This window comes from Penicillium expansum (genome assembly GCF_000769745.1).
Source record: "Penicillium expansum strain MD-8 chromosome Unknown contig20, whole genome shotgun sequence".
Lineage (NCBI taxonomy): Eukaryota > Fungi > Ascomycota > Eurotiomycetes > Eurotiales > Aspergillaceae > Penicillium > Penicillium expansum.
Window position 1 is genome coordinate 95817 of NW_015971437.1, and position 20415 is coordinate 116231.

The 20415-nt window shown below is 49.0% G+C and overlaps 9 protein-coding genes across 9 annotated transcripts; 3 read left to right on the forward strand and 6 right to left on the reverse strand.

Annotated features, from left to right (window-relative positions):
- Positions 1-77: 77 nt before the first annotated feature.
- PEX2_006820 (Spo7-like protein) lies at positions 78-1469 on the reverse strand (the record flags this gene model as incomplete). The annotated part of the gene is made up of 1 exon (XM_016737959.1): positions 78-1469. The coding sequence occupies one exon, from the start codon at positions 1467-1469 to the stop codon at positions 78-80; it is 1392 nt and encodes a 463-aa protein (XP_016594531.1).
- A 537-nt stretch (positions 1470-2006) lies between these two features.
- On the forward strand, positions 2007-3737 carry PEX2_006830 (putative alpha/beta hydrolase; the record flags this gene model as incomplete). The annotated part of the gene is made up of 2 exons (XM_016737960.1): positions 2007-2183; positions 2244-3737. 2 exons carry the CDS (start codon positions 2007-2009, stop codon positions 3735-3737), a joined length of 1671 nt encoding a protein of 556 aa, XP_016594532.1.
- A 326-nt stretch (positions 3738-4063) lies between these two features.
- On the reverse strand, positions 4064-5077 carry PEX2_006840 (uncharacterized protein; the record flags this gene model as incomplete). The annotated part of the gene is made up of 1 exon (XM_016737961.1): positions 4064-5077. One exon carries the CDS (start codon positions 5075-5077, stop codon positions 4064-4066), a length of 1014 nt encoding a protein of 337 aa, XP_016594533.1.
- Positions 5078-5692: 615 nt separating this feature from the next.
- On the forward strand, positions 5693-6877 carry PEX2_006850 (TatD family hydrolase; the record flags this gene model as incomplete). The annotated part of the gene is made up of 1 exon (XM_016737962.1): positions 5693-6877. The coding sequence occupies one exon, from the start codon at positions 5693-5695 to the stop codon at positions 6875-6877; it is 1185 nt and encodes a 394-aa protein (XP_016594534.1).
- Positions 6878-7336: 459 nt separating this feature from the next.
- Positions 7337-9796, reverse strand: PEX2_006860 (uncharacterized protein; the record flags this gene model as incomplete). Its single annotated transcript, XM_016737963.1, has 3 exons — positions 7337-8432; positions 8489-9602; positions 9730-9796. The coding sequence occupies 3 exons, from the start codon at positions 9794-9796 to the stop codon at positions 7337-7339; spliced, it is 2277 nt and encodes a 758-aa protein (XP_016594535.1).
- A 1948-nt stretch (positions 9797-11744) lies between these two features.
- PEX2_006870 (Multicopper oxidase, type 2) lies at positions 11745-14321 on the forward strand (the record flags this gene model as incomplete). The annotated part of the gene is made up of 13 exons (XM_016737964.1): positions 11745-11998; positions 12051-12161; positions 12212-12271; positions 12340-12510; positions 12567-12692; positions 12749-12936; positions 13002-13072; positions 13143-13664; positions 13733-13826; positions 13889-13948; positions 14025-14038; positions 14090-14139; positions 14195-14321. The coding sequence occupies 13 exons, from the start codon at positions 11745-11747 to the stop codon at positions 14319-14321; spliced, it is 1848 nt and encodes a 615-aa protein (XP_016594536.1).
- A 444-nt stretch (positions 14322-14765) lies between these two features.
- On the reverse strand, positions 14766-16026 carry PEX2_006880 (Gfo/Idh/MocA family protein; the record flags this gene model as incomplete). Its single annotated transcript, XM_016737965.1, has 3 exons — positions 14766-15147; positions 15208-15933; positions 15986-16026. The coding sequence occupies 3 exons, from the start codon at positions 16024-16026 to the stop codon at positions 14766-14768; spliced, it is 1149 nt and encodes a 382-aa protein (XP_016594537.1).
- Positions 16027-16722: 696 nt separating this feature from the next.
- Positions 16723-17768, reverse strand: PEX2_006890 (nuclear transcription factor Y subunit beta; the record flags this gene model as incomplete). The annotated part of the gene is made up of 4 exons (XM_016737966.1): positions 16723-16959; positions 17055-17182; positions 17239-17349; positions 17615-17768. The coding sequence occupies 4 exons, from the start codon at positions 17766-17768 to the stop codon at positions 16723-16725; spliced, it is 630 nt and encodes a 209-aa protein (XP_016594538.1).
- A 1376-nt stretch (positions 17769-19144) lies between these two features.
- PEX2_006900 (putative prefoldin subunit 2) lies at positions 19145-19804 on the reverse strand (the record flags this gene model as incomplete). The annotated part of the gene is made up of 4 exons (XM_016737967.1): positions 19145-19177; positions 19274-19466; positions 19604-19694; positions 19765-19804. 4 exons carry the CDS (start codon positions 19802-19804, stop codon positions 19145-19147), a joined length of 357 nt encoding a protein of 118 aa, XP_016594539.1.
- Between the last annotated feature and the right edge of the window lie 611 nt (positions 19805-20415).

The window sequence follows — 20415 nt, forward strand, 5'->3', positions numbered from 1 at the left end:
AAAGACGAAAAAAAAGGGTATAGAGATATGAACAGCCTAAGCATTGACAACATTTCGTGCTAAGGTGCAGTGAAGTATTACAATTCCGGAACAGAATTCGGTATAGCCTCCTCCTTATCTTTCTCAATCATACCCATAGGCAACACGGAATCATCAGATGAGAAGGACGGGGTCCGTACACCCTCTCTAATTTGTGCCTGCGTGAGAGGCGACAGACCCCTCCGAAGCGTTGAGCCCTTCCGTTTCCGCTGCTGCGGACTCGCGTCCTGCCCAGAGGCGGTGCTTCCGCGACGGGGCCGACTGGAAGTGGAAGAGCGGGATGGGGGACGGTCGTCGAAGCTAGTGTCGACGGGGGTGGTGCTGCGGGATGAGGTGCGGGAATGGGACTCGGAGCGGGTACTACGGCGGGAGGAGGGGCCGCGTTGGTCCTGGTTGAGTTTCGTGATGGAGAGGTGGTGGCCGTGGCCTAGGCGGTGTTTGAATTCCGGCTCGATTGGGCGGTGCAGGGTTCCTGCGACGAGGCGGCGGCGTTGGGAAGCGCGCCAGCCAAGCCCGAGTCGGTTGAGCCAGCCTCCTTCTGTCTGGGCGAGGTGGTGCTCACGCTCGCGTAGTTTCTGGCGAAGCTGGGCGCGACGCTCGTTTTCTTTCTCCCAGAAATCTGTGCGGTAATCGTCCCAGTTTTCGCGGAATTCAGGAGAGAAGGACTTAGGTAGCAGGAGGAGACGGATGTAGTCGCCTCCCGGACTGAGGTCTTCTTCTACCAAGCCGGACTCAGTGTCGATGCCGTTGTAGTACTGTTGATAGTGCTGCCGACTACCACCAGCGCGCCTCTCCGAGGGGCTCTGCTCCACGAAATGGTAGTTTCCATTGGGGGAGGGTAAGAACGGGGCGGAGAAAGGGAACAGGAATGAAATGTAAGACAGTAGCTCCTGCCAGAAGGGACCGCGAATGACAATGATCTTGGTGTTCATAACGCGCAGGCCGCGGTTGGAAACAGCGAGCCAGCGCCGAGGCCATCTGATTCCTCGTTCCCATTGCCCTGTACCCCAGACGAGCAGTGCGGTCACCACCCCACCAAGCAGGGCGACTTTCTCCGCCATCTCCACGACCCAGTAAACTGAGCCGCCGACCCCGCGGCCATCTTCACGTGGGCGAAGGAAAAGAGCATATGCAAAATGGGTAAGCCAGGCGGCTAGTAGAAGTAGAAAGAACGTGTTCTGGCGGCGACGCTCGCGCAGGGCCAGATACTGGGCTCGCAGCGAGGTTTCGAGTATTAAGAGGTTTAGGTAGATCTGGGGCGGGGAGGAGGGTAGGTGTGCCAGCGGGTCTGGAGTCGAGGGACGTTGAGGGGAGGAATTTGAACGGTGGGCTTGAGATGACCGTGAGGAGTTCAATGGCTCTGGGGTTGATGAGGCGCGAGCCTCCGGTGTTGGGGCACCCTTGACCACCTGGTCTAAAGGCGAAGCCATGGTCAAACGAGTCCCAAGATGAGAATATGATATGAAAAGTAAAGCTCAATTAAATTCAAATCAAAACTTGGCCGATCCGGCCCAGAGCGAGTGTCATTAGTGTCATCGCATGTGAAGAGGAGAGAAAGGCGGAAAAAGGAAGGCCAAGTTGGATCGACATCATCTGCCCAGTTGACTTGGCTTCTTTTTTCTCTACACAAATAATTCTATTTGACCATTGCCCATTGCCCTTAGGGGGATTTAAACTTCATATCTAGTTTTATCGGCTCTCTTCTATCGGACATTACCTCTTCTGTCCGGTGCGTATGTCAGGCTACCGGGGTTAAGCGGAGTGACCGAATTGTCTCCGCGCTCCCTTCTTATACGTCCATGAGCGCCACCGTTCAACTTTTGCTAGCAGAAACCCTCTGTTTTCCCAACTTGCGAACCGCAGACATAGCTTCACGACTTACCTTTCCCTTTTCAGTCTCTCGACACCAGGCCAAATCTCGCTCAGTCGTATTTGCCACCCTCCCTCGGAGGCAACGATTGGCTTCGATGGCGTCAGAATCACTCAACTCGTCCCACGAGGACGTCCATAGGCGTCACCAGCGCCCAGGTGAAAATAATACCGAAGGAATCTCGGGAAGTCCATATGCGAATCAGGCTGCTGCTGGTGCGGCAGCGGCGCGCACACTGTTTCCGTTGGGATATCGCGAAGGCTTCAGTCAATGGGTAAGCTACAATGCAGGAGCCCCAATTGCCGCATTTCCGCTGATGATTTGCTCTATATAGTGGGCTCGTATACCTGCAGCTGCTGCCGAACACAAAGTCCTCTCTTATCTGCCTTACTTGCATCACCAGCCCCCCACTCACCTCCAGACTGGAAAGACGACAGAGCTCCCCGATGGCACTACCCCGACCAGTCTCGAGAGTGCAGACCCTAATCAGCTGGGTGAAGTCACCACCAGCTCTCTTGATGATCCCTACGGCCCTCGCCGATGGCGGTCCAGCATGGTAGAACTGGATGGGAAAGACCGCGCGCTCAATGAGTTCTCGGTGGAGAGGATTGGCGAGGAAGCAGACCAGCATTTGGTCATGCTCCACGGCTACGGTGCTGGACTTGGCTTCTTCTATAAAAACTTCGAACCACTGAGTCGGTTGAAGGGCTGGCAACTCCATGCCTTGGACATGCTAGGCATGGGGCGGAGTACCCGACCCTCATTCAAAATCAAGGCAAAGGATAGAGAAGAAGCCATCAGGGAGGCCGAGGCTTGGTTTGTGGATGCCTTGGAAGAATGGCGCATCAAACGCAAGATTGATCGCTTTACATTGCTTGGACACAGTCTTGGCGGGTACATGGCGGTCGCCTACGCGCTGAAATACCCCGGCCATCTGAACAAGCTTATCCTGGCATCACCAGTTGGCATCCCAGAGGACCCATACGCTGTGACTGCAGATGTTGCTGAGCCCCCGGCATCAACACTGTCCAACGAGCTTACCCAGGACGAGCGAGATATCGCTGCCATTCCGGGAACAGCGCCAAAGACAGCTGAGGGTAGCTTTATCACTGGGCGCCAACCCCTCCCGGCTGATTCCGTTCCACCTCCACCCCCACGACGGGTTCTCCCCAAATGGTTCGCGTACTTATGGGACGCAAATATCTCGCCCTTCAGCCTGGTGCGTTGGGCCGGTCCTTTAGGGCCACGTCTCGTATCCGGATGGACTTCTCGTCGTTTCTCCCACCTACCAGCCGAGGAAGCTAAGGCACTCCACGACTATTCGTACTCGATCTTCAGTCTTCGCGGCAGCGGCGAGTACGCGCTAGCATACATTCTTGCCCCTGGTGCTTTCGCTCGCAGTCCTTTGATCCACCGTGTCCACGGCCTCGGAAGACAACTAATCCAAAACACAAGCGCCCTCCCTCATCCAGTTGCTGCCGCTACTTCTTCGTCAACGACATCTGAGAATACGCCCGCCTCTACTTCGTCTGACTCTTTGGCACCCGCTCGGCGCGAGAAGGGTCTCCCCGTGGTATTCATGTATGGTGACCACGACTGGATGGATGTCTCAGGTGGTCATGCAGCAGCAGCTAAACTGGAAGAAGAAAAGCGCAAAGTCCTCGAAAAGGCCACCCCAGAGGAGCAGCGTGCCGATGAAGGTTCCTCTAAGGTGGTCATCGTGAATAAAGCTGGCCACCATTTGTATCTTGATGGCTGGGAGCAGTTCAACAGCATTGTGCTCACCGAGATGGAAGAAGTCAACCAGAGGGAGAGAAGCCGTCAGTAATGATGTGGATATGGCTTCATTCCCTTTATACCAAATTTAGAGCTGGAGGGTGGTGTTGATATTTCGCGTTGAATACCTTCGTCCCTCGTTTATTGTGGCTTTTTATCTTTTTTTTTTTGCCCCCTGGTGTTCATGGAACTCTCTCCCTCTTTTCCATGGCTACAATTCTGTACGGTACATATTGACTAGATAGACTTGGACGGAATTAATAACACTTGCCATGAATACTCTATTCGGAGAAACAGCTTTCATGGCACTTTTTTTAATCATTTATGCTGCTTGCGCATCCCAACCCCAAAAATGAAAGGCAGAATTGAAGAAAAACTTTATCCAACTCGATCCCCAGAAGCCAGCCCCTTCGAATTCAGCCCAGAGATACTTTGTCTCCGATGCCTAGGGCTAGTGGGATAATGCGCCATCAAACGCGCTAATCCCACCGATGGAGCATCACGCTCTTCGGTCGACGGACCAACCGCGGGGGTAGTATATCCACTAGTACTAGGGCTAACTCTTCCAGAGTAAATATGGCTACCAGAGGACCCAGGCCGTCTCAAAGAAAAGTACCCACCCCCACTTCCGTTCGCAAAGCTTCCGCCACTACCATTGCTCCCGAAACTGTGGCCCAGCCCATCCCCGAAGCTGGAGAGATATGAGCTCGTGAACGGTGCACCGCTAGCATGGAAAGCGCGCGGGAGAGCCCTCGACTGGGCAGGCGGGTTCGAATCGAGTCTCGCGTGTGGCTGCGGCGTCACGAACGGGGCCGTGAGTCGTGCCGTTGACGACGACATCGATTGGCCGTACTCCCTCGAATGAACAGCTGTGTTATCAGGCCTGGTTGACAGCGCTAGGGAGAGACCCGTTCCCGTGTGTCGGTCAGAGGTCGTTAGTGAGGATGTCGTGAGCGAACGGTGGTGGTGTCTTGACCCGTCATGTTGTTTCTCCCGGTAGATGTCCTGTGAGCCCGTTGCTCCTGTCAGCGATTGGAAATTGCTGCGGCCATTGCGCCAGTCGGCGCTTTCGGGGCTGTTCAGGGTGCTTCCGGAGTGGACACTTGTGCATAGCGTGACGAGCTGTGAGGGGAGCTCGAGACGATTGTTTAAAGAAAGCCAGGCTCGCTCGTCTGCGTCGATGTCTTCGTCTGCATCGACGTCGCCGGTGCTATGTGTTGAAGACGAAGAGGTCGAGCTTGTGGATTTCTCGTGCGCACTATGCGAGCTGCGTGTTTTGGATGCTCGGTACGAGCGCCATCCACCTACGCCTTCGAAGTCTCGTCTTTCATCGCCGCTTATAGGCAGGCCGTAGACGGGTGTTGGGGTAGATAAGTTGTGGGCCTCGATCATGCTCCGTGCATAAGAGTTCCTTTTGCGGTTTGCTGGGTCATCCAGAATGGTATCAATGGCCCAGGAAGCGAAAGAGTCATTTGTCTTTCGTGGATGTGTCGCCGTTTGGCTAGAGTTTCTTCTTGATCTACCAGCAGCTGGGGTTGTAGGTTCTGAGGCCGCGAATGTCAACAATGATGAGGTAGATGAGGTTGGCACTGAGAAGAAATGCATGACCAATCCATAGACTAGCTCAACACAGACTACTGATAGCCTGAGTATTAATGCAAAAAGCGCAGCGGAGATGGTAACCCATGCTGAGAGAATGAGTGGGATAGAGATGACGGCTAGGATAGGCAACGCGAGCAACGTTGATAGAAAGGGCCACATTGGGGAGTCAGTCTATATCCCCAGAAAGGGATCAAAAGACTGGAAGTCCATTATTATAAGACTTTCGGCGTTTTCCCCAGTCACAGCACAAACAACAAATTGCGGAGAAAGCATGTGATGGGTGATGGATGCCCCAGGCACAAACCGCCAATTACATCACTTCGGTAACTTTCAGCTTTGTATATCAAAAACTTAGAATCTAGTTCTGGAGGCCTTGCTCTGATCTTCATGAATATCCCCGAAAATATGCCAGAGGGCGAACCCTTCCCTTGGGACATTGGCGTTCACGATGCCCACTGTCACCCCACCGACACATTGGCCTCAGTGGCCGACATCCCGCAGATGAAAGCGACAACACTGACAATCATGGCGACACGTGGGGAAGATCAAGATCTCGTACAACAAACAGCGGTGTCACTATCCGCAAAGAAAAGCCAATCAACAACAGACCGCGTAGTCCCCTGCTTCGGCTGGCACCCGTGGTTCTCGCACCAGATCCTGGACGACACTGCACAACCAACAGCTGCACAAAGCCCAGCCGAGCACAAGTCCACACACTACGCCGCCGTCCTAGCACCGTCTCCAGCCGATGACCAGCCATTTATTGATTTACTCCCTGTTCCCAAGCCCCTCTCAGAACTGATATCTGAAACTCGGAACCGACTCCAACAGTTCCCGAATGCGTTAGTCGGCGAAGTAGGCTTGGACAGGGCATTCCGACTCCCCAGTCCATGGACTCCAACCGACATCGACAACAGAGATGACCAGCTTACACCCGGCTCACGCGAGGGCCGACGTCTCTCAAATTACCGCGTTAAGCCGGAACATCAACGCACCGTGCTAAAAGCGCAGCTACAGCTAGCGGGAGAAATGAATCGTGCCGTCTCGCTGCACAGCGTGCAAGCTCACGGCGGGATCTTCGAAGTGCTTAAGGAGCTCTGGGCGGGACATGAACGGGTTGTTCTATCGCGACGGAAGAGGGACAAGCAGCGGGATGCAGAAGGCGCTGTATCTGGCGACGATGAAGACGATGACGAAAATAAGACGCCGGACGGATCTCAGTCTACTAAATCATCTGACCCCAATGGGAAATCGTATCCGCCGTTTCCGCCTCGCATCTGCATGCACTCTTATACCGGTTCTGTTGAGCCCATTCGCCAGTTCTTGCATCGGTCGAATCCGTCGGATGTTTATTTCTCGTTCTCGAAAGTTATCAATTTCTCTGGTAATGCCGGGAAGAAGGTTGGCGATGTTATCAAGGCTTTGCCTGAGGATCGAATTCTCATCGAAAGTGATCTCCATGTTGCGGGTGCGCAGATGGATGACTTGCTGGAAGATGTGGCCCGACAAGTTTGTCAGCTACGTGGATGGGAGTTGCGGCACGGTGTGCAGGTGCTTGCGGATAATTGGCGGCGGTTTGTGTTTGGCTAGGTCTTGCGTTTCTTTTCTTTACTTTTCTATTCCTGCATGGGGCGAGCTTAGGTTCGACTTCTGATTTACTGCAGTTTTCTTTCGCCGGTTTCTTGAGCGGTACAATTAGCGAAAACGCATAGATGGCGCGATCTGGAACACTCTCGTACGTACATCCATGGATATTGCCTAGGTGATTCATTCAAGATACAAAAAGGCCCCAACTAATTTTTACCCGATATCACTATTTGCAATTATATGACGTCGTATATCTATATCATTGTATGTGATCGTTTGTGACATGGTATCATAGGCTGGGCCTTTAGGTGCCTGTGGCCTGGCATGGTCTCTAAGATGTATCGTGTATCTGCGTGCCCTGGCATGGCTCGTCTCGTCGTCAAAGTAGAAAAGGTATGTGGGGAGTAGGCGGTGGAAAAGATGACAGCTTTATGCAGTCATCAACCAGAGGTAGCGACAATGCTAGCTATGTATCCATCCTCCATCGTGAATAAGATCTGCCATTGGGGCATCCTGCCAGTAGATTTGCCGCCATTCATCTTCAAGCTCGGGCAGACCTTCACCTCCCACGGGGGGAGGTAGGTCTACATCACCAAAGGCGAACAACTGTCGCCAGTCCGGATAGTCGCGAGCTGGCTCAATGGAATCCACTTGCATGCTGCTTGAGAAAGGATCGTTCCTTTCCAGCGGTCCAACATTAAGCCGGAGAGGGGCAATCCAGTTATTAAATTGAGGATTGGGTTGTGGTGAGAGGGTATTTTGTTGGAGAGGTGTGGTGGATTCGGGGGTGGGCACACCGAAGGAGAGCGGTCCCGGGGTTTGCATGGTAATTGATGGGACAGGAGAGGCAATGGGCATCTTGTGCGCATGATGAGGGTCGCTGAACGGCTTGGGTCGTTCCGTAGTTGCCATCCGAAGATCCTCTTGCAGACGTTTGGAGTCCTCAAAGAGTCGCAGGATTGTGCCAGCATGAACCCAGTATTGAGCCAACTCGCGCAGCGAGTAAGAGGCAGAATCGAAGCGGCGCAAGGCATTGATGGCAAGAACTGGGTTGGAGAATCGGAGTTCAACTCGGACTTGGATCATGGCTGTGAAGAGGGTATGGACGCCAGTGTACCAAAGGAACTTCAAGCGCTCATGCATCCTGAGCTCTTCGAAGATTGAGGCTATTACCCCGGCGGCTGCACTGCAAATTTCTGCGTCGTGAGGGCCATAGTCATCAGAATAGGCTGAGGCTCTAGGATGAGGCCGATGCAACAGAATGAGGAAGTTGTTGTAGGTTAAATGGAGCATGGCGGACCAAGGATCCATATCAGATGCGCGAAGCCGAAGATTATCAGGAAGTTTTAGAGACCAGGTTGCCAATGATCCGTCGGCCTCTTGAAGAACAGCCTTTCGCCGTTCCTCACTTGCCCGAAGTCCAAATCGATCGCGAATGAGATACGAGATCATTGTGCAAAGTTCGGTAAAATGAATCACGTAGTCTGCTTGTACAAGGGGACCACAATTCTCGAAATCAGCGGGCGTCAAAGGAGAAACGTCGGAATCATCCAGATTGCTGAATTGAAACTTTGATTAGTATTGGCTGCAGATTGGCCGTTTGGGATGACTTACATCGCTTGAGGTCGACCATATGAAAGAGAGATCAACACATCAAATTGGACCAAAATGAACCAAACTCTCCGCCACATTCGCCGATCGCGAGTCACGAAGCTACTGGAAACGGGATTACGGTGCATTCCAAGCCCCGTGGCGATACGTGCAGCGGCCCCAACCCAAAAGTGGGCATCTGCAGCAACATCGTCATCTGCGCTATCCGAATGCCACGTCAAAAGAAGGGCCGCTTGAACAAGGATGTCGCGATTTCGCTCGATGCGATTGTCAAACAGATACTTGGTGCGGCGGAAGAAAATTTCTTTGAGAGTGTCTCGCTCTCCTTTTGCACGAGAAACATGCGCCCCAACCAGCAAAATTGCTTGAAGGAGAAGGACTGGCGGAGGATCTGCAGGGTCCCGGTTCCGGTATTGCGTCATGAATAAATCTTCGTCGATGATAGGGTACCCCGGATTGACATATGTGAAATAAGCCTGGACCAATTCATCTGCGAGAACCGGTTCTGGAAGTGTTAGAGCATCCATAAGCAGCTGATCGTGACCCGTCTTCATTTGACGCCGTGGGATTTCGTTGCTCGCAAAATGGTATACATCGTCATCTTGTTCTCGTTGTTGTCGGAACAAGAATGACATGTTCGAATGCTCGTGTCCGACATAGAAGGCGCGCACACCTCTTTGGATCTCTCTTCTGCCGGATTCCTCCTCATCTATCAATTTAACGAGATGTTGCTCCATCTCCGAGTGTGCCTCGTGGGCATGCGCCATATCGGGGCCGTGGCGGCCAAATGCCTCCGATCCCGTGCCTGGCGGGAATGCATGTTGCGGAAGGCCCCCAGATATTGGTGTAGCATGGCCGCTCTGGAATGCAGTTGGAAAACTTGGTGGTAGTGGTGTCCCCGCTGCAAGAGCAGGGTTTGGAGTGGGATCTGATGTGGGTAGAGGCCGAGATCTGATTGGAACAGGATCTAGGATTGAGCGTACTGCAAGACGCTTTTTCTTTTCGTGTATGCGACAGTCGGCCTTTCCAGAGGCGCGACAGTTGGTACAGGGTGTCCCGACGGTACGGGCATCGCAGCGAACCTTGCGCCGGTGACAGTGAACACAAGCTGCGGAGCCTAAGAGTTTTTTGAGTCATCGGTTAGCGAGTCTGATCGCGCGAAAATAACCGAGAACCGAGAAAAGGGACTACAAATCAAGATGCACAACGATTTGGCAGACAGGGGGCATTGCACAAGCGCTTACCTTGTTTGCGCTTGCTCACCCCATCCACCGGGAGCGGCGAGGGGGGGTTATCATTGACGGAGGACATGGCAGGAGTACCGTTGACATCATTCGTCCAAATCGGCCACGATTCTGCATTCTTCGAGTCACCAACACCAGTCACTTCAAGGCATCATGGGCGAACTCCGAAACGATTGCCGAGGATAATGCGACAAACACCAAAATCAAAGAGACAAAAATGTCGGGAAGTTGAGGGACTGCGGGATCGGGTCTCTGGTGGAGACTCACGTGGATGCGGAGAAGCCGATTATGTAAAAATTTAGGCCAGAATCGTATCACAAGGACATATTCCTCCTTGGGAGTTGCATTAGATTTGATATATCGTATTCTCGTCGATGCAAGGAAGTTTTTGTCTTCGGGTAAAACATAAAGAGCAAGTTTTAATTTCTCTTTAGTGGGTTGAAAATGGTCCACGACTCGATCTATAGTTATGTCCGCACAGCCACAGCATTGCGCATTTTATATACTCTACTCCGTAGCACACGCTAGTTTCTGCTATGAACTACTTTTATATATGTTTATCGTCAACTGAAATCACTAATGGATCTTATTTGGGGAAGAAAGGTTGACACATGATAGCAGGTCAAGGCTTTGAATTAAGTGTTTTGATTCATCAGTCGAAAGAATCATTCAAGGATTCAGGTGATGCTTACATCACTTCGAAGAACATTTCTCCTGTCCTCCCGGAGCAAACCTGGACGGCAGCTGCTATTCTGTCGGAGGTCTTTGTCTTCATTGGGTACCAGGCTGTGCCTGATATGCAGAGCCTCAATGACCTAATATCTAAGTCACATGCCTATATAAACCATCTATAATGAGGCACATCAAGATGAGTAACAAATCAAACAAATATCTTTCTGAAAGTGTACCACCCATCTGAAACCTCTCTCTTCAATCCGAGAATTGGGAAAGAACCAATGAGATAAGTCTTCTCCAACATTCGGACATCTATGTAAAGAACGCTAAATGGTACTACAACATAGAGATGACTGGAGATTAATGTACTTAACATAGCAAAAAAGGATAAGAAGGAAAGAAGATTGTACAGAGTATGTTGTACTTTGTAGTGACTTTATGGAGTGGGTCCTATCACCTATTATTGGTGCGCCACCACAGATATGCCCTAACTCGAACCCCGAAAGATCTGCGAGGCTCATATATCGGCTTCAATTCCTTGTACTCCGTAGTTTCATGACTTCTGCCACTCATCCCTGGGTTGACGTCTCCCCGATTTCCGTCCGGAAATTTAGATAAAGGCCGAATGCCAAGTGGGACGTTCACATCCAATTATATTTTGTACGGAGTGTTTATCAATAGATGGACTTGCTTTTTTTTCGCACGGACTTGTCAACTTGGCCAACATTTGATTTGGGATTCGAGTGAATAATTCCCACATGGGCAGGACATAATTCATTATATAAGCGGTAACATTATACTCCGTACTCCGTATCCCTTGTTTGCTTCACGTATGAAGGATCATTTGACTCTTTGAGGATCCCACGACTGAAGACTTGTGGTATAAGCTAAAAGGGTCCAGATCTTTAAAAAAGCTCAATGTACCGAACCACTCCGAGCTATTTGAGATGAGTCTAAGCTACGTATTCCCAAAAATGGGCCCTCAAGGCTGGCGGCCCTATCGGGTTGCCGAAGCTTCTCTCTCTTGGCCAATTACCCCTGGACAACACCCCAGTGATCTACATACATAAATACGATAAGAGATACATAGGGAGTAACTATTTACGGGTATATACATAGTTTTCAAGGGAATATTTCTGGCTTGGCTGAATTGCTGTTAAACTTGTGAATCACATCCCCCTGCGTCGTTCACCACGCTGCGACTCAACGTAAACTTAAGAACTCCGTACCTCTCTCGTATCTTTCATTTGAATTTATTCTTAATAACCTTTGGTTTTAGTTCTTACTATAATTTTCATGTGTGTCCAGCGTCGAGGAGGACCCTCGCTCATTATATAGACATGAAGTCGTCTCTCCTATTTTGTTTCATCGGACTAAGTGCTGCCTTCCATCTTGTTCCACCTCGGCCGACAAAAAAGTTCGAGCTCAATCTAACTTGGGGCACCAAGGCGCCCGATGGAATTGAGCGCCAACAGGCCTTAATTAATGGCCAATTCCCTGGGCCTGCTCTCATCTTTGACGAGGGCGACAATGTAGAGGTGACAGTTAACAATTTCCTGCCATTTAACACCACGATGCATTGGCATGGCATTGAGTGAGTCTTCTTGAAAATAACTTGGTTTGTCACATCGCTAAGACAAAAATAGACAACAAGGAACATCATGGTCAGATGGTGTGCCTGGAGTCTCGCAAAGACTTATTGCCCCTGGCGGAAGATTTGTTTCTAAATTCACTGCTTCACAATATGGAACATACTGGTAAGTGGATTTCTTTAACAACAAATTCTATTTTTGCTGACATCTTGAAGGTATCATTCGCATTGCGCGGGACAAATAATGGATGGCTTGTATGGACCGATCTATATCAGGTTTGTTCATACCTATCCGAATCAAAATCTTACCAATTTGCGCAGACGACTAAGCAATTATAATCCAGGCCGCGAGATATTGCCGCCAATCTGGCTAGTATGATATCAAATGACACAAAGGCACATTCTCAAATCAACAATGCCATTCGAGACCCCAAATTGCTGATGATTTCCGATTGGTTTCATAATACATCAGAAGAGCTCCGGAACATTGCGGTTTCTGCAAACCTTGATACATTGTTAGTTCCACAGAGGCATTGTGAGAGAATGGGCTTATAGCTTATACCAATTCTAGATGTGCAGATTCTATCTTGATCAATGGCAAAGGCCGAGTGCGCTGCGTCGATCCTGCGTATTTGACCAGTCTGACTCCTGCCCCATTGCTCCCCCTGCTCCAGGGCATGAACTACACAGCAAAAGGGTATGTGGTGACTCGTAAAGTTCTGATCAAATTACTCACATTTAGTTCAACTTCAGATGTATTCCAGTTCGAAATACCTTTGCTCAAACAACATTTGCTCAGCATAACTACACTGCAATCCCACCATCCCTGTTTGACCAATGCAATTCCACAGAGTCAATGGAGGAAGTGATCAAAGTTGACCATCAGAAGGGCTGGGTAAGCCTCAATCTCATCGGTTCAGCATCGGTCTCTGTCCCAACAGGTATGTTTATTATTTTTTCAAGAGGAGCAAAAGCAGAAGTTAAGTCCAATTGCTAACTAATATAGTCTCTATCAATAATCATTCTCTTTGGGTATACGAAGTTGATGGTCGATACATTGTACCCACCAAAGTTGATGTATGATACTATTCTTACGTTATACTCCGTGAGGTTTAAAACATTGCACTAACCAAGGATCCATTTCCAGGCATTGTCAATTAATAACGGTGCTCGCTATTCCGTTCTGGTTGAATTGAATAAAACGCCTGGTAACTACCTGATCACAGCAGCCAATGCCGGACTCAACCAAAAGTTTGCCGGGTACGGTACTTTCTCCTACATCAACGGTGACTCCTCCGTCGTGGGCAAGCCTTCAATCAACTACGGTGGAAACAGTATCGGTACAGATGTTGTTGTCTTGGACGAAAGTAAAATCAAGCCACTTATCCCAAGTCGACCCAGTGCACAGGCGGACCAAACATACCTGCTCACCATTGGCCGTATTGAAAAAGCCTGGAAATGGTCTCTTCATGGGAACCATTCGTACGGTCTATCTCTTGAGTCAGAGAAGCCGATGTTATGGGATCCCCAGTCATACGCAGATAGTGACTTGGTTATCGCTACGAAAAACGATACCTGGGTGGATATTGTATTTGCCGTATCTGGCAAAGCGTCGACTATCCAACCTGGTCATCCGATTCACAAGCATTCAAACATGGTTTATCTTCTCGTGAGTTACTTTGAGCGCACCCATCCAGTATAAAACTCACTGTATTGATCCTAATTTGCATGTTTTAGGGTGCCGGTTCAGGCGAGTTCAATTGGACTTCTGTTGCAGAGGCTCAACAGGAAATCCCAGAGATGTTTAACCTGGTCGACCCTCCAATGAGAGGTAGGAGATACACAGCTTTTCTTATGGGTTGTTCTAGTGCTGGGAACTAATGGATGGGATAGATACATTCACATCGCTTCCTGCCTTGCAAAGCCCAAGCTGGATGGCAGTTCGCTATCATGGTATGTCTTCCAATCGCTATCCTTCCTTCTCTCTTTTCTCTTCTTGTTTTGGAGGCTAATATGGTTGGGTTGACAGTGCAAAATCCCGGTGTAAGGCATCAATCCATATAGAACCTCTCGGATCTTCCGCTAACCAGACAGGCCTTCTTCCTCCACTGCCATATCGATCCTCACCTCACCGGAGGAATGGCGTAAGTTACCGACATCTTGATATTATTATACACCATATGTTAACCAACTCCCCAGACTCGCAATATTGGACGGCATAGATACGTGGCCTAGCATTCCTACACAGTATGGCCCGAAGGGTCATTGGGGGAAGGCCAACCAAATAGGAAACATCATTGATGATCGTGATGGATACAAAGGGTAAATACTTTTGAATTCAATTTTCTATCTTCACTTCATATGATAAATGGCATTGGATGTATGGATGAATGGATCGGCGGGCATTTGGCCTAGCGGTTGTCGTTGGCGACATTTGGCGCATTGCCCCTTGGATCCCCGTCCATCCTCAGTTTGAGTGCCGTTTGATCTCAAGCTGCCGGATCGTCTCCGGGCGATGACTTTTTTATTTTTATTTGTTTTGATACTCTTCTATAACCATTGGTTCCAAAAGTATGTACATACAAGAAGAAGTAGGCTGGGATTGCGGTCTCATGGCGTCTTTTCGGTAGTATTTTTGAATTTCTTTTTTATAGATATCTGCCTTTTCGGTTTCACACATAGACGGCAGAAGAAGGTAGAGAAAGCCTTAATTTGTGAAATTATATTTTCTATGTATAATCAGGGATCACTAGTCAAAGACCAAGACAAACTAGTTCAGAACAACCTTGTTAAGTCTAGCTTGTCCTTCTAGGCCTGCCTTCATGATCATACCGAAGATCTCAAGATCCTTCTTAGCATCCGTTGAGGTGGTTTTAGCCGGCTTGCCCTCAACAACAAATGCATACAGCTCCTTCATTTCCAAAGTATAAGCATCTTCATATGTCTTCCGAACCACAGACTCCCGGAATGAGCCATCTTCCAACTTCTCACGAATGTGCATAGTGGTAGGCAATCCCTTGACGTAAGGCGAATCAAAGCAAATCTTGACAGTCTTATTACTGCCAAAGACCTCAATCGAAGCATCGAATCGGGGGACATAATCAATCCCAGACTCATAAGACACAGCAAAAGAGGGATATTGGAAGAGAGCACTGGAGGACAAGAAAGTCAACATATCACCCGGAACCACAGATTCAGAATTCACAACTTACCTCCAGAACGGCGGACCCCTCGCAGAGCACAAAGAAGCACCAAGCACAGCCGTCGGCATACCAAGAGCCTCCCTCATAGCACTAAGATCATGCGAGCCAAGACTCCCCAAATTCCTCCACTGAGCAGCAGTATCAGCCGTAACCGGAATCCCCAATTCCGTCGTCAAAGCCTGTTCCAGAAACTCGTCTGTCCTACTCGCCAACTCCTTCACATCCTCTTCCCTGTAATCCGAGAAAACCTTAGGAAATGTCCCAGACTGACCAACAAAATCCGAATTCGGGCCGACGATATCTCGCACGCGGGCATAGCACACCTGATCAAGGCTTCCTATTTCCTTGACAGCGTCGATGAACCCACTCGCATACCGACGCATATATCCCACCATGATCTTTCCAGAGGATTGCTTCTCGAGCTCGATGAGCTGGTCCGCGTCTTGTAGGGAGAGAGCCATGGGTTTCTCGATGAAGACGACTTTGTCGTGTTTCAGGCCTAGGACGGCGTGCGGAACGTGGAAGGCGTCGCTGTTGGCTATCATTACAATGTCCACGTCTGCCGATGCGCAGAGATCCTCTGCCTTGCGGGTGGTCTTGGGAGTGCTTCCAATGACCTTCTTGGAACAGTGCGTGAGCGCATTGTCGGAGACATCACATAGGTAGGTGACTTGGAAGTAATCGGAGAGGAACCCGAGAGTTGGGATGTGGGCAACTTGGGTGATTTCGCCGCATCTGGATGGAATATTAGTATCAATGTATAGCGCATCTAAATTGGGATTCTTACCCAATTATTCCCACGCGAAGGATCCTGTTGCTGGTGCTCATCTTGAATGTGTGGTGTGGTTCTTCGGCTTCTCCAATGACGTAATGGTTGGAGTACCTTGAGGTTCAAAGGTTGAAGCTGATTCTGATAAAATCTCACACAAGATAATTTATGCAGAACAGAAGATGTATCAGCTCGTCGGATGTTTCGAAGGGATATGCTGGGTAAATTGAATTGAAAGAGCGCTGATCTGATGCCCCGCGAGGTGGAACAGCTCTGGAGCCCCGCTGAACTTCGGTCTCAGACGCTTGCATGCACGTTGGCTGAATACGAATACCATCACAATTAGGATCTTGTAAAATAAGACACATAGTAGGGAGAATTTTGCATTTACTCCAACATTGGAATGTACATTGTAGACTTAGTCTCCTGCACCTTGCACTGTCGTAGATACAGATGTCCTTATTCCGCCTATAATTCGCCGCAAAACTCCGAAATCAAAACGAATCAAGTAAAAAGCCTGGAAATCCAAATTTGCCAAAATCCAACGAAAAAAGCCATGCCGTTAAGCTCATCTAGATGCTCTCCCAAACACATCGACCAGAGGAGAGACCATTGCATATGAACACCAAAGAAAGAGACAGAAGATGCCTCCACACATACTTCGATTAGATCTGCCTCGTTAGTTGTATCAAGAACATGCGTTATGTATCGGAATCAGGTACAATGTCACTCGGCCAGCTCCTTCACGTCGTATCTTAGTATGACTCGCCGCCCGCGCCGTTGTGAGGCTGACCGACCATGGAAGAATAGCCGTAGGCGGAGGCGTCTTGCTCGGACTGGTCAAGGTTAGGGTTCAGCATAGGATTTGCACCTTCGGCATCAGGGAATCCTGTGGGGCGAGCTGGACCAGGTCCACCAGGGCCACCGACGGGTCCCCCGGTTCCATAGCCAGCGCTTGGGGGCCTCTGGTTATCCCCACGGGCAGATTGAGTCTGGGGTCAAGTTAGTATTTTAAAGCCAATAACTGTTCGAGGCTCGGTCCTATGAAAGGATTCTAGAGTTGGTCCTGGGGTTCGGGGGACTCTACCTCGCGGTACTTAGATAGGTAGATCTTAAGGGCTTCGGCATAGTTCTCAAATCCAAGCGACGTCATAGCGAATAGGATATCTTCGCCGTTAACTGTCTTACGCTTCTCCTGCTGGCATTTCTCCGAGGCTGCGAATATAGCCCATTAGTATGTCTAACTTGGACCAAGCGAGAAGCAGACTCACCTTCACTTGTGATGAATGAGATGAACTCGCTCACACATTCCTGCATGCATTCCTTGGCTTCTTTCGCGATCTTTGCATTTTCAGGTAGGGCCAACTTCATAATACGAGCCACTGAATAAGATCGGTGATGTTAACATGTTGTGGAGACATAGTGGGTTTGGTGATATCGTCAAAATGAGGGGTAGAGGAGGTTGGGATATATGAGCTATACGACCGATAAAAGCATCAGGGAAAGTGATCCCGCTTGCATTATATCTGAGACGAAAAGAACCGGGGACTTTAGACAGGAAGGACCAAAAAATGCGGGGGGGAAGTTAAGTGGCCAGGGCAAAGGCAAGGTACGCGCAAATCAGAAAAGACCTGCAAGGAGACGTACCATTTGCAATCGGAAGCCACCGATCTTGTTCCTTCACCTCAAACTCGCCCGGGTGTCCCTGCACGTCGTGATGGTCCTTGTCCATGTGATCTTGATCTTCTCCCGATTGCGCTTCGGGGTCAAGTTCAGCGTCCTTTGAAGGAGAGTTCGACATGATTATAAGTGGTTTAGATACGTGCGGTGGATCCTCGGCTTGGGCGTCAATACTTGGTGTTTCGCGTGCTCTGTTGTCAGACCACGTCAGATCACAATGCTGGGCGCCTCCGTTTCAGACAGCGCAGAACCGGCTGTTCCAAAAGTAGACAGGGTCGTATTGGCTGGGTACAAACCAATTCGCAGTGGCCTTAAAGATAGCGTCAGCTCAGGGGGATTGATAATAATGCAGATATTAGCTCTGATATATGCGACGCGCGAAATGGCACCAATTAGCCTCGTGTCTTGGAAATGGTATGGGGCACTTTTAAGGACAAGGGTTCGAGCTTAGTATGGAACGCGATCACGTACCCGCTGTACCAACACCAAATATGCGAATGGTCGGGATTTGGACTAGTGAAGCTGATGCGGGCAACGCGCAGTGACCTCGGGAAGGGTTCGATTAGGGGAGAGCCCAACTATTCCAAATCGCAAGTCGCGTAAGAGACAGCTTTTAGATATCCAGTGCGCTTAATCTGATTCGTTTCCGATTCAAGTTAAAGTTAAGGTGTTTTGCGTGGAGGATCTGGGGAGGTCAATTGGCGAACCAGAAGTCCTGGCAGATCTTTGGTCACTTTGGCCACTAACGTTAGTACCCGTGGACTTGTTGGCTCAACTTTTCGAGACAAAGCATAAGTAAAACACCAATTTCGTGAAAATAAGCCGAATTAGACAAATAGAAGAGAATCAATCAAATCACATACTATTCAAAAGCATTACTTATCAGCATAATGACGTATCGGTGTATTGGTGTGCGACTTGTGCTACTATCGTCACAGATCTATAGAAGCTGGGGTCATACATGTATTCAGATCCTCATTTGATTTGTTATTGCGTTTTAAGTTGCGCATCCGTATTCAATTAGTTAGGTTCTTTAGGGCCCAAAATAATATATTTCCTTGATCATTTGCTGTCAAGTCAGGCATCAAGGCTTGCATCCTAAAGTATCCGAAGCATCTACATCGATGTACACAGGTATATCTAAATTTGTACAAATCTTAAAAGTATTGACCGGATGATTTGAGTTAGGCATCAATTGCACCTTTTCTTCAAGGTAGTTTAGGCTGATATATGCAAACTCAAGACTCTGCCATCTCATGACATGACTGAGGTCCGAGACCCCTAGCTGCAACATCCATGATTCAAAACTTATGGGTATATTTTTTTTACTATGATAAGGAGCTAATCTTGCAAGTTTGACATCAAAGCACAAATCAACGCTGCATTATGTCTAGTCTTTTGCCGTTCCCAGTAACGCCGGTAGCCTATTGCTCTCGCACTCAGATAGCACCACCCGGGAACACGTAAATCGAAAGTATACAGAGAAAAGGAATGCCACTAAGGCTGCACAACCTGGATGTTGTTCTTCTTCTGCAAAGGAGAAATTAAAGTCAGCACTGCTCGTATCAAATTCCCAGGATATGGTTTCAGGCTGAGAAACACCTATGAAACAAGAGATGTGCTTACCTTCCAGGTATCCAGCTCACCCTGCTTTGACTTGTACTGCTTGAGCATATCCTCCAATACTTGCTTCAATCCATCCGAGTTGGTCTTGAGTGTAGGAAGAACATCTTGGACAGTACGCTCAACTAGAACACCGTTCACCATGCGGAAACATTTGCGGTCTGCGGCGAGAGGGTCGAGGGTTTCAATCACAAGTCTAAAAAAAATAGATGTTAGCATTATACATATTCGTTGAGACATTCCTGATAGTGTCTGCTGGTGGTGTAGCCCGCGATTCAATCCCAGCAAGATCCCACTATGCTGGAACAGCGCATAGCCCTGGTAGTGACTCACTTGTGCTCTTCTGCCTCCTGCTCAATATCACCGATCTTTTGTGCTAATTGCTGAAGGGTGTTCTTGAAGTTGGTGTATTGGTGCTGAAGCTCTGGATTGAGGGGGTTTGCGTCAGCTTTCGTTCATCTTCAGGGTTTGCAGAGGCAGTAGGAAAAGCATACCCTGCTGCTTCTTGGGTTCAATCTGTTTCTGGCTAGACATAATGGCTGTTTGACAAACTGTGGTCGGCACGTGGAAGCTCGAGAAATTGAGATGACGATGCGGGGCGGTTGCTTTTTGGTGTTGGCGGAAGTCACTATGTACTATAGAACTTTTGATGTGCCTTTACACCCAATACATAAGTTGATTTAACTCTCAATCTCCCATATATCTACTCAAGTTCTCAAACTAATCTCAAGATCATTAATATAATTGTTGATTTAACTCTACACTACCAAATACATGCTCTTCATAAAGTGATTTATAGATCACGTGACCGATATATCGGTTTGCAATGTTTGATGGCGATATTAGTGACAAGACGATCAGTTCTACGAATTTCAAATGTTCCTCTAAAATGTAAAGAGAAAGCTGCTTGTGGCTGTCTTGGTCAGGCTTATAAAGATCTATATCCTTTATAAATAGAAGCTAAGTCCTGCTGATGGTATTGTCTTTTTGAAAGACTAGAAACTGGACTGCCAGGGCGGTGTCTGACTTCTGGCAATAAAAGGCGGTGAGGCTTTAACGATAGGAAAGAGGCTCGACGCCGCGAAATAACTTTCTCATAAACACAACCCCACGCAGACCAGACCGGCTCGTAAATTGCGAATAAC